Here is a 12,929-nt window from a genome sequence, read left to right on the forward strand (position 1 = left end):
CTGTCTGACTGTGTATGTGTGAGTGTGTGTGTCTGTGTGTGTGTTTGTTTCCATGTCTGTCTGAGTGTGTATGTGTGTGAGTGTGTGTGTGTGAGTGGTTTGTTATGTATGTATGCATGATGGGCAGCTTGTCACCCATGCCATGCTCTCGGCTTTATCTGCGTCGACACTCGTTCTTACTGCAGGTGGCTTGCCGCTCGATGCGCCATGTGCCCTCCTCGTACGTGCAGTAGCAGATGGTGCACTCGTCAATCTTTACCTCACGGCCGGCTGGAATCACCGCAGTATCCGCATAGCAGTTGGGTCCTGGGAGAAAAACAAAACAAAAATAACAAAACAGTGACAGACAAACATGATGCACGATAGTGGACAACAGCAGTAACAGCAGCATCATCTGAGCTCCATGCCAGTACTACATCCATTCTGCTTAAAACAAACAGGATGTGGTGTGAAGCAATCTCAGTGTGCAGGAGAGTGTCAGTCTTGACAGATATCTTTAAATGAAGCGTGGACAGAGTGTCACAGTTTCTCGGACACACGTGCTTGAGGACAGCCTCTACCTCTCTAGGTTCTCCAGCGTCCAACTGCCACGTTCAACATCTATCGCGTTTCATTCTAATCCCAGAGTCTGAGCCTCTCTGCACTGTGAGTCAGGGGAAAATGGGCTCCGGGCTCTGGACGCTTTCCAGCCTCCGAGCCGAGAGCCTTCCAGCCAGCCGGGGGGTTCAAATCCCTCTCACACACAAGTGTCGGCAGAACTAATGGCCGCTCCCGGAGGATGGCACAAAAAAGCAGACAGGCAGCGGCTGCGCCTGAGAGGCGCGAGAGGAGAGGAGAGGAGAGGAGGGGAGAGGAGGGGAGAGAGGTGTAAGAGGAAAAGAGGCCGAGAGCTTTTCACAACTCATTTCTCCTGCTCCAGGCTGCAGCTAATGACAGGTTGTGCGGCTGTGAAAGGGTGCGTGCAAAATGCTCATTTCTTTGGTGGAAGAGCCGAATTGGATTCATGCCATTAGGCTACTTATGGCCAGCAAATGTCTCCTAAGCACTCTGAGAGCCCAGTAGCTCTCTCTTCAGGGGTGTTCGCCGTGAGGACTTATTGCAGATTCATTTCAGCGGGTGGGCTCCCTGTCCATAGGCGTACATACAGAGTACTTACCTTGCATTTATTTTTAATTCTCTTTTTGTGTCTCAAGTTTTTCAAGACACCTTAAATCATACATAAATGAACCCGACATGAAAGCCCTTTCCTGAAGAATAGCAGAACCAGCGGCACACTTGGGCGGAGCAGCCCTACACTCAAATGGTTCTCAATCAAATGGACCCTTTCAACAATCAAAACAAAAACAATGCTTGAACATTCTATTTGGGCCCCAATCTACTTCCTCTACATTAAGATAACATATGGAATGTTAAAAAGGAAGTCTTGTGGGGCCAACTATGATGCTGATAATGGAACTCTCTTGAAAGGGTCCATACAGAGAAAAGCATCTGGGAAATGTCAGCGAGTACAATAAAAACACTAATGACACATTATTAAATCTGATCACAGGAGGTTCCCTGACATTTGAGCAAATGTCCTCGAACCCATGTGTGGGGGTATCATGAGAGAGGACAGGATCCTTCATTCTCAGGAGGGCGAGAAAAATTAATGAATGATGGAGAGAAAATACACTGTGTATGGCCTCCTACTGCCTGCACTCCATTCCGGTCACAACTCATCTACTTCTCTCACACAGTGTGAGTAATACAGGCTCCAAGACAATGGCTGCCCTTGGAGAGACAACTTGTAATGTACCTTGCTTGTTTCCCCATTTATAGTCTTGGGCCAAACTGCTCTAGACATTTCCCATAAAGACTGGTCATTTACCATAATATAAAAGTTTCACGATATTGTGAAATCCTGTGAAATATCACAGCGATGCAGGTAGCTATGGACCCTTTCAACAATAAAAACAAAAACAATGCTTGAACGTTCTATTTGGTTCCCAATCTACTTCCTCTGCATTAAGATAACATATGGAATGTTAAAACGGAAGCCTTGTGGGGCCAACTATGATGCTGATAATGGAACTCTCTTGAAAGGGTCTATAGAGACACAAAGGACACCTTCCTGCTCTCCCGGCCACTGGCGGAGGATGGGAAGAATCAAGGTTATCTCCTCCGAGTACAGTGGACACTTGCGGGAAAAAAAATAAACCTTCCATGGCCTCCTCAGCTGCGTAATCAGTCAAGATCGCTGTCTGCACACAAAACTGGCCCACAAAAGGGCGCACAAGACAGCCTCTGTTTACTGCTCCTACATTTAAATAATGGCCGCGTGGACACCATCTAAAAAGCTGCTTCGAAATGCTGATGAATCACAGCCAGAGAGCTCGGAGCGAGAGGACAACATCACGGAGGGGAAGGGCTCCACTCCTGCATTCTGCCACATCAATCAACATGAATATTTGGCTGAGGCTGTCAAACCGTCAGAACTCTTGCATTTATAATGGTTTCAGTGAACACTTCAAGCCCCACATGAATATCAAGTCACTGCAAATAAATGCCTCTGTCACAGTGCATTCATCAAGCACGTCTTTATCCCAGATTAGTTGAAGTGTGTCTGTTACTGTGACTGGCATGTGTGTTTGTTTACTGATACAGAGATGATATGGGAGTTGTGTGAATATGTAGATATGTTCTGGAGTCCGCAATACTAATGACCACACAGCCACATAAAGCAGAAGTAAAAGAGAAGAGAGAGAGAGAGAGAGAGAGAGAGAGGGTGCACAAGAGAGAGAGAGAGAGAGAGAGAGAGAGAGAGAGGGTGCACAAGAGAGAGAGAGAGAGAGAGAGAGAGAGAACACACAAGTCTGTGCTCTATTCTTAAGCCCTATGTCAAGCTTTTTTATCCTCCTAAAAAAATCAAAGCAGAGCTACAAAGGTTACAAGGATGGGAATGTGATTGGGGGGAAAATCCCCTTCTGTCCATTCAAAGATTCCTTGAGCTCCCTGAGGTTCGGGTCTAATTGTGATGGCCCAGGGAGCGAGGGCATACATCCAGGAAAGGGAGAACTCCCTCACCTCTTATTAGAGCAGCTCCACTGTTAAAGCGTGTAAAACAGGCAGTAATGGGCACAGGTCTGAGAATGCAGGAAAATAGTTCCCACTAGCCCAAGATTCTTCAGCACACAGGCTTTTTGTGGAAATACAAGTTGGTTATTAGGGACTGGAGATATTTGGAGCAGTGATTTCTGCCAGGCATTAAATATTCATCCCCTTTCACGTCTATTAGCTTTGGTGGTGGGAGGGTTGCAGTGTTTGAATGTTTCTCCTGTGGAGCTGTCTGATCAGTTTGCTCATTCTGCAGTATTAAAGACAGCATCCTACCGCTGATGCTGATGTGTGACACCAAAAACGCTTGTTACGTAATCTGATAATTATTCATCACATCCCCTTAATATTCTAAAAGTTACCACAGATCGTATCTACTCCGAGCACGCTGACCTTATACGCAGAGGAGTGAAGGGAGGAACACAGTGACATGACAGGGGCAGGCGGGCAGTGGTCTGGGCTTGGCTGTGGCCGGCACCAAATTCATCTGCATTCATCTCTTTCCTCTATTATCAGAGAGAATCAAGGGCTCTAACAAAAGGGATGAATACATCTATGCTAATATGCATCCGTCCTGTGCTGCTTTCCAGCTCCTGGTCGAAGGCAGTTTTAGGTACTCAAATTCTATTTTCCCCCTCATTTCAGCAGCCTTGCCCGAGCTGCCATGAATATTCTTCCTCTTGTTCCCCTCTCCCAGCTGCCAACTCCCCCACCCCCCGACCCCCACACTGAAAATGAATATTAGGCATCTCCTTCCCAGCATTGGCGGGCTCCTCAGCTGACCTGCCATGATTTGAAGTGCTTTTGGCTCGGGCTCAGGCTGTTTATCACAACCTCCCCAGATTAGCCGCGACCCTGATGTCTGAGGCTTCAGAGGGAGGCTTGTTTTCCTGCACGTTGCCAAGGCGATGGCCAGCCAGAGCCAGGGTCGAGGAGGAGAGCGACAGGGAGAGAGGGGAAAGAGAGGGAGAGAAAGAAAGAGAGCGTGATGGTGAGAGGCAAGATCATAAGCAGCACAGCTCTATCGGCGAGGCCCTCAGCATGAACCGGCACGCTGTGATCTAAACAAGGTGGTCTCTGAGTAAGTAGAGGGAGGAAATGTGTATGTGCACTCGCCGGACTGGACGCTGTGGTCCTGACAAGGGTTGCCAGTTCAACAGAAAATATGAGCCCCGGAAAGTCAATCCAGACTACCTTTGCCATTCATGACCAAAAGCAGAGTCTGAAGTCGATTTGACAGCACAGGCTCCTTCCCCTTATAGCACACAGGCAGTTTGGGGGGATTTTTAAGTGGAGCATTAAATAGCCCATCTATTCCATGCAGAACGCATAAACATTGACAGCTCCAAGGCAGACCCTGAGAAGTGTCTGTGTTTTTGTGTGTGTGTGTGTGTGTGTGTGTGTGTATGAGTGCGTGTGCGGGGTGGAGGATCTGTGTGTTTAAAGTGAATATGAAACTCCTTTCCCCCTCTCCCTGCCATTCCCAAAGACTCCTCACACAGATGTTCTTTGATATTCATGAACAACTGCCTGTGGTGGATGTTAGCAATAGCACTCACTTTCATCTCTCCCCATGGCACTTCCTCAAGTGTCTCTCTGCATAGAGCGCCAGCAACACGTCCCTGCAACCGCGCCGCGCCCCAACATAATGCTCCATTCACCGCCTATGAATGGGCTTGAGCTGTCTCTCGCTCTCTCTCTTTCTCTCTACCTCTCCCTTCACCCCCCCTCTCTCTCTCTGTCTCTCTCTATCCCGCTCTCTCTCTTTAATGAGCCCAGAATGGAGATGTCAAACCCCAGCTTTTTTCCCCCTTATTTTGGGACTCTTTCTCCCCGTGTCTTGACACTCACTTCAGATGACAACGGCGAAGGTGAGGCAGAAGCAAGCGAACAGAAGTGACAGGCCGATCTTTTACTGCGTGATTTATGGTGCCTTAATATTGCATCTGCATTTCCATATCTGAAGTATATCTTGGCACTGGGGTGGTTTCAAATATTCAAAAGACATATGGTCTGGACAAATTAGGCAGCTTGATCACACTTTAGCTGAGATAACAAGAAAAGGCTTTCTGCACCAGGAGGCATTTTTGTGATAAGTACAAACTAGGCCAGATAAAAGGAGAATAGAAAAGTGGCTATTTATAAACCCATGCGACAAGTGATCTCACTATTTCATGATCACCCAAAACCCCTTAATGAAGTCCACTGCTTCAATTTTCTCTTTTTGATATCAGACATTTTCATCCTATTGCCCAAGCAACTTTTTTCCTCTTCATGTTCCTGTCAAAAAAGGTCCCATTTATAGAAAGAAGAGGACAAGTATTAGTTAATCAACTGCTGATGGGATCCTTATTATCTCAATGAATCCATCATTCTACTGCTGCTCCCACTGCCTCAGGCGTCCTGACTGAGCTACACCTCACACACAACTCCAATCTCCAATATTTTTGTCAACTTTGGGTGGAACAGGTGCAATCCATGTGGCAATTATTCACTGCGCATAATAACTTCAGCCTCTCGTCTGACACTTAGCCCGCTCTTGGGAAACGGTGTCAGTGAGTCGCAAGGCTTTGAAGTCTTCACTTCAGAGCCATCAGATTCGCGGCAGTCTCAGGAGGTCGCAGCATCTGTCGAGTTTCGGCATCTGGGCCTTTGTAACTCGGCAGACACCTGCATCCCCCGTGACTCGGAGGTGCCGCTGAACCCGCTCTACTGCTACCGCCAGCGGCGTCAGCGTACGCCGGGGTTGAAAACGCCAGCGCTCGGCTCGCACAAGAAAACAGCGATTACGGAGGGCTCAGGCGCAAAAAAAAAAATACAACAGCGCGAGGGGAAAAAAAGGGGTCGCTTCCCAGAACTGGTGCGTCTGACTCACCGCAGGCCTCAGATATGGAGCAAGCTCGCATGCGGAGTGCTGGCCAACTGGGGAGAGCTGCCTTGATTTTCCTGGTGCTCAGTTGTGTGCTAAAAAACTCGTCAAACAGCAGCTATGGAAATGTGTGGCTGAGGGAGCATGTCCCGAAGGCCTCCAATCCATCTTAAAACCACAAATACATCATGCACGGCTGACCTCGCACTTCTGTTGCGCCCTCTGAATATTCTCAAACCGTGCTCCACTGCTTCACAAAATCAGACTGACTTATCTCATGGACTTTTTTGTTGAAAAATGTAAGCGTCGTACTGGGGTGACATTTCCTATGGCGCTAGGTAAACTCATTTAGAAATTCTATCTTCTATCGTGGCTGTGATCCCTTGTTTGTTTGTCAATAGTCAGGGGGCAAAGTCTAAACTGCCTCAGCTGAGATAGATGTCCCCAGTCAACATCCCTTTTCGCTGAAGGAGGCAACGTCGCTGGCAGTGCCATGTTGCATTAGAGTCATGCTAAGCAAACAAGGGGCCACAATGTAGGACGTGCTGTCGGAAGTCATTGGAGAGAGCTCTAGATAATCAAGCCTGATCCAGAGAATGTCTCCTAAGACAGCATAATGTGTTCCAATATAGAAGCCCTCACACACTATCCCAAGAGCCTCCAGCGTACATAACAGACCACAGCCACAACACACATTGGCACATGACTGGAATGCTTACACATGCCTTCGTTTTCACCAACACACCAAGCACTAAATCTCGATATAAAATAAATACTTGATATTTCTCCTTTTTAAAGGATACTATACTGTGTGATTAAACATCATTTCAGTGATTAAGAATCAAGAGTGTTGAGAGAAACCTTTTTCCATCTCTCTGCTTGTCACAGCGAATTAAGGAGAGAAACGGTTTAATTACCAACACAGTTTCTTCAAGGATACCATCTGCAAGACAGAAGCACATTACTGACTTAATGACTTGGACATAAACTCTAAACTACTGAATATTAAACCCTTCTACATCTATAATGGAAACAAGATGAGGGCAAATTACATTATGCGGGTGCCAAGTCCCTGCATTCCCAGGCTCTCACGTGTGATGTCTCAACATCTGAGAGATGGTCGTAAAACACACTCAATAACTTTCAGACTCCTCATAAAGAAGACCAGGACAGACCAATCAATTGCAGATCACTCAGAGAAAAGGTTCTCATGTGGCAGTGGAGGCTACTGCAATGTCAGCCCTTTCCTCCCACCGCAATAGGAACTCAGTCATCTGTTAGGTGCTCCTGTTTCACCTGACTGGCTGTTTGTTTGCAGCGGGCAGTGCCAGCGAGAGAGGACCTAATTCTGGAGAGAGAAAAAGACAGAAAGAAAGAAAGAGGGGGGTGAGGGAGGGAGAGAGGGAGGGAGAAAGGGCACATTACTCACCACTCTTGCAGACAGGGCAGCACTGATCTGGCTCATACTCAGGGTCCACACACTCTGTCTGGGGGCAGGCAGCTACAGAGCACAGCACCTCACCACTGGGCTCACAGCGACACTTCTCACAGGGGGACACCTGGACACACGTATGCACACACACACACACACACACACACACACACACACACACACACACACACACACACACACACACAGACACACAGACACACAGACACACACACACACACACACACACACACACACATGTACACACACATGCACTCACACACACACACGCACATGTACACACGCATGCACTCACACACACACACACAAACACACACACACGCACATATGCACACACACAGACACACGTATGCACACACACACACACATGCGCACATACACACACACACACACACACACACACACACACACACACACTCAAACCAACATGCCCGAAGGCATGGACATGGACATGGTAATGATTGGACATAGACACACAGCCAAACACAGACACACACGCACACAGATACATAGGCACTCAAAAACATGGATGTAGGCATGGAAATGATTGCACACACACACACACACACACACACACACACACACACACACACACACACACTTGCATGATTGAAGATGGACACATACACACACATAGGTGAACACTCACACGAAATCATGTAAGCACCATTTCACCACACAACCTCACACACATACACAAATACCATGGACGCATGGAGGGATTCACACAGACACACCGACAGACAAATCACAGACAGACACACAGACAGGCAAACATTACCACAATCTCAAATAAACACAGAGAAGAACACATGCAGCCTGTCTATGCGCTTACAGTAAAATAATTGCTCACACCTTTTAGCCCCGCTGTCTGTGAGAAGACAACTGGGATGTTATGATATAGAGTCAGAGGAACAGAAGGTCCTGTTGACATAATGACATAATTGGCTAAATAGGGGTTTCAAATTCAGAGAGCATTTCAGGAGTAATTTTAAGGTTCAGTGCATCAGTAAATGAAAGGGCCTATGTGAAAGAGACTTTGTACAGCTATCTGCTTTCTCTTGCTCTACTATTGTCTCTCTCTCTCCCTTTCTCTCCCTCTGCCTTTCTCCCTCACCCTCTGATCTCTCTCTCTCTCTCTCTCTCTCCGTGTCTCTCTCTCTCCGTCCTCTCTAGCACGCAGGGCCGAAGCATTCGTGTGGCACAGTGCCGCGACTTAACGCCCCAAAAAACATACTGTAACGCACATAAGGTTACGCTCACTGCTTTGTTTGTAGTCTCCAGGCGAGAAGGCGTGCGGCTCATGAGCGATCTCCACTGAAGGAAATCGGGCTTTTCTGCACAACAGCCACACGTGGCTCTCCTCGCCTCCCTGGAGAGCTGAGCAGTCATGGAGATGGCAGGCGAAAACGCCGTCCAATGTTTTACAGCCATAAAACCCAAATCCCTACACATAATGACTGCTGAGGGAACCTTGTGTTGTTCCGCTGCTCGACAACAGGTTTGAGCACTCGCAGAAAAAAAAAGCCAGCTTATAAATGCATAATTGTGTGGCTCCGCATGGTGTAAATTCTCACATTAATTAATCATGTCTTACCCTACAGTTCCCCCCTAAGACACAAGCCCCAAGGATCAGATCAGATATTATGCAAAAGTTACCTCATTTTGCTGAGGCTCTAACTGTTTAAAGATTATATTATGCATGTGCAGTTGGTCCTGTTAGGATGGGGCTCTCCACAGAGCCCCTGGTCTTTCCCAGTCTTCTGTGACTAACATTAATGCTGACTGCTGCAGTAATAAAAGTGCTTGCAAGCCACAGAGCTCAACTGTAATGGAACGACAATGCAATAAACAAGAAAATAAAACTGAGGTGAAATGCGACTGTTTAAATAAACAAGCAAGCAAGGAGTAGAAGATAGCATCTCGGATTAAAACACAAGGCCTTGAGAGCAAAATGTGGAGACCTGTTAGGTCTTGACAACTGACAAGATTTCTAAGACTTCTGCTAATCAATAAACCACTGTCCTGAATAAATATTCTTGGCCTTTTCAGATAATTAGTATTGTTGCACTGATCCCTGTGAGACGATTTGTAAATTGGTTTATTCTACAAGCAACTTTAACACAGAGTCGAAATGGTGGGCTTAGCGGAATGCTTGAAGTGTACTTAGACATTAATAGAGCAAATAATATCAAGTCTTGCCTGCAAGCCTGGGCATATGCCACATCAAACTGGTGCTTTCAGAGAGAAAGCCGCACATAAAATATTCATATCATATTTTTTAATATAGACCTCATTCCCATGTGAGGGTAATGACTGAAACACTGAAAGACACTGTTAAAGGTACCGTCAAAAAAGGGCTCAAAATCACTGAAGTCATTTTCGGTCCAACAGAATCAATACTGAATCAAGGTATGTATGGCCTGGCCATTAAAGCATTTCAATGAGACAGGACTCTCCACTCAACCAAAAAATTCCATCTGAGCTGAGAGATGAGCTCAGACAGGTGTTGGAGAACGATATCCTCACCTCCAGTGGCTCAGTGAAAATCCACCTGGCCCTTTATCTTATCACAAAAATGAATTTATGCAGAGATCAAGGCAGTGATTAATTGGAGTCTAGAAAGAGCCGTCGCTGGTAAAGACTTATCTAACCTTGAACTCCTCCAGTGATGAGTACATCTTCCCCCGGAATTCACAGTAGTTCTTCTTCTCCTTGCACTGTGGGCAGCACTGGCTGGTGTCCACGCGCAGGCAGCGCGGGTGGAGCTTAGGGCACTCCGGCTTGGCACACAGGGGCCCCTCGTCCGTGCAGACGCACGGGCACGTGGAGGGGCCAGGGGTGAATGTCTCCCCGATGGCGAACACGAAGCCTGTCTCGTCCATACAGCCCTTGCCCCGGTAGTCGGGGTAGGCGTACTCGTCGATGGGGTCCATGGAGACGTCGTTGGGCTCGCCGGTGGGGCCGTCGTCACCCTGCTTCAGGGAGTCCCGCGCGCCCCAGGGTTGCTCCTGGCTGGCGCCCTGGGGCTTGTTGGGCCCACGTCTCGGGGGTGTCCAGCCAGGCCGGGGCCTCCCCCCGGTGGTCTTGTTGGAGCCGCGGCCGGCATCCAGCCCGCCCGTGAGACTGATCTCCTCCAGCCGCTGCTGGGCGCCGGGGCTCAGGGCGCCCTCCTTGGCCTGGGTCAAGGCGCGCTCCAGGCGCTCACGCTCTCCGCCCTCGGGCAGGGGCACCACGGGGTTACCGCGAGCGCCCGTCATCAGCCACCACGTAGTCAGGACCAGTCCTGTCACCATGGCAACGGAGCACAGCATCTCTCCGACCCTCCCGACCACCTGTGAGGTGGGCTGAGACCTCGCGTCACATAACACGCATCACATCCGAGGTGCAGCCCAGTCCATCTGAAAAACAGGACAAAGGCAATCAGGCAGGCCTGAAAAAAAGCCTCAAGAGCGGGAAAGACTGCTGAGGACAATCAAGCAAACGCCAGAGAGCACAGACACAGCACACTTTCAAGATTAGTTTTGGTATGAAAACAGTCTGAAAAACACACAAAACAGCGCCACACCCCCTGTTCCAATCGATGCTTTGCAACTGAATTTGGTTTCAACGAATTGATTCTCTTTTTTTTCCAGGTGGTTGCGGAAGGATGTTTCAGCTTCAACAAACACAACAACAAGGGAACCTATTTTTGCGTGGCTGTCTCTCTCCATCTGGGAACAGACAGGCTTCACAAGTTTTAAAGGTGTAAGAAGGTGCAGTCACAAGTCTAGAGAGCCTCAGCCACACCAATCTCCAACCAACACCTCCATACATCAATTTCCACTGAAGTGATGGGCATGAAAGTAAATTGCTTTACAGAATCAAAGACTTGAACTATCTGTTCATCAACGACCCCTCTCACTAACTCTATCCCTCACACCCCCTCCTCTCAGGTAGCCACTGAGGGACAAATCAATTCATTCAATCTAATCGGCTGAGCAGAGTGGCAAGAGGTTAATCAGGAAATGGGTCCCAGCCTTTCCAAATGGAGATGGAAAAGAGAAACAAATAGTGTGAGGCTCAAGCAATTCACGAATGTTTAAAGACATCTCAATTAGGCTAATGTCTATTAGGTATTCTATAAGGTGTAATGCTGAATTTTGAGTTGCATTAAGACTTGTTTTCAGCTGCTTTCATTGAGGTTGCTTATAGCCTGCCGTACTGTATGATCCACACAGACAGCGGCAGCGTTTGATAGGCTACAGCTGAATCAGACTCCAGAAGACTCCAGACTGGCACGTTGTGTGGAACTGAAACTGCATTTGCATTAGTATACAGAGCAGTTCTTAGCGGGTAACTGTTGCTTCTCCAATCAAATGTGTTAGAAATGGCTGAGAAAAACAATCATCCGCGCAACATCCGTGATTAATACGAAATGGACATGAAATTCTCATACCAGCAGTAGCAGAGAGAGAAGTTATACATGCGCACGAGAAGGTGATTGGTTACTTTTGTTCTGCATAGCAATGTAGACCTAATTAGGAAAAACGTCGCTATGACACACATCTGAGGTGGATGCATATGTTCGGAACTCAACAGGATATGTAGGCTATTATTTAAAAGTAAAACAACTGATTATTTCCGATGGTATTATTATGATTTGATTTTTAAAAATACCATATGTGCCTCCACGTCTTACTGAACCAGCGAGCGCGCTGCTGATATAGCAGCTGTGTAAAGTGGGCGTGATGGTGACTGGTCGGTAGATATGAGTAGCCTACAGAATTTGTCAGTCGGTTTACCTACAAATAAAGGATGCTAAATGTAACGACATCGGATTTTTAAATGCTACTTATATCGCATTATTTATTTTTCTAATTTCGCCTAATTATTGACATGTTAAGGATGATGTTGTTGCATGCCCGACTAAGATTATCAATGAGATGCTGCGGGAAGTTGTCTTTCAATCGATAAAACTAATCGTGCGTTATTGAACCTTACCGGTGAGCTCGCGACTGTGTCCAAGTAGTCCTCGGTTCAGTTTGCCAAATGCTGACAGGTGATGAGAAAAGTCGATTTGGTGCGTTAAGCCCCTGAAATTAATAGTTAGAAAAACTGGGCTGTATAAATTATTTTGTTGAAAGGAACATACTTTATAGAACGACTCATTATTCGTGTCCTTCTTCCTGATAAATCCAAAGGGTTTTCTATCGCATGTAGGACCCGTTTTATGTTCTCTGATACCGGCGAAAGAATACCGTTGTCAGATGCTAGGGTAGTGAGCGGTGGCTGGTCGCGCTCCTTCTACTGGAGTGTTCACTTTGGTTATGGTGGCACGAAAACATCAGCCTTACGTCACATTGTAGTTTCATGAGGATAAACGACAATGATTTCGGCCACCAGGTGGCACAGTCTAACACTTGTTTTTCTAAAGAAACTTTGATATCAGCCTTTTTTTATTAGCTCAAGCTTAGGGAACTTATCTTAGGCTCTTATCTTTGTGCCTCTTTGGGGTATAGCATTAATATCAAATTG

The 12,929-nt window shown here is 47.1% G+C and overlaps 2 protein-coding genes across 2 annotated transcripts in view; both read right to left on the bottom strand.

Annotated features, from left to right (window-relative positions):
- Positions 1–10,726, bottom strand: vwc2 (von Willebrand factor C domain containing 2). Its single transcript, XM_048268938.1, has 3 exons — positions 10,067–10,726; positions 7,392–7,521; positions 1–306 (listed from the first exon to the last, which is right to left on the bottom strand). Exons 1-3 carry the CDS (start codon positions 10,724–10,726, stop codon positions 155–157), a joined length of 942 nt encoding a protein of 313 aa, XP_048124895.1. The 3' UTR covers positions 1–154.
- zgc:110045 (uncharacterized protein LOC664755 homolog) overlaps positions 10,702–12,929 on the bottom strand; it is a 16,247-nt gene continuing 14,019 nt past the window's right edge. The window contains exon 14 of the mRNA XM_048268935.1: positions 10,702–10,813. Within this exon, the coding sequence (XP_048124892.1) occupies positions 10,702–10,813 (112 nt within the window). The remainder of the gene's footprint in view (positions 10,814–12,929) is intronic.

The sequence above is a fragment of the Alosa alosa genome, chromosome 18, assembly GCF_017589495.1.
Source record: "Alosa alosa isolate M-15738 ecotype Scorff River chromosome 18, AALO_Geno_1.1, whole genome shotgun sequence".
Classification (NCBI taxonomy): domain Eukaryota; kingdom Metazoa; phylum Chordata; class Actinopteri; order Clupeiformes; family Clupeidae; genus Alosa; species Alosa alosa.

Coding starts and splice junctions, on each gene's coding strand:
- vwc2 (XM_048268938.1), bottom strand. CDS start 10,726: ATGCTGTGCTCCGTTGCCATGGTGACAGGACTGGTCCTGACTACGTGG. Junction 7,522..10,066: donor CATCACTGGAGGAGTTCAAG/GTTAGATAAGTC, acceptor ACGTGTGTCCAG/GTGTCCCCCTGTGAGAAGTG. Junction 307..7,391: donor CTGCCCTGTCTGCAAGAGTG/GTGAGTAATGTG, acceptor TTTTTCTCCCAG/GACCCAACTGCTATGCGGAT.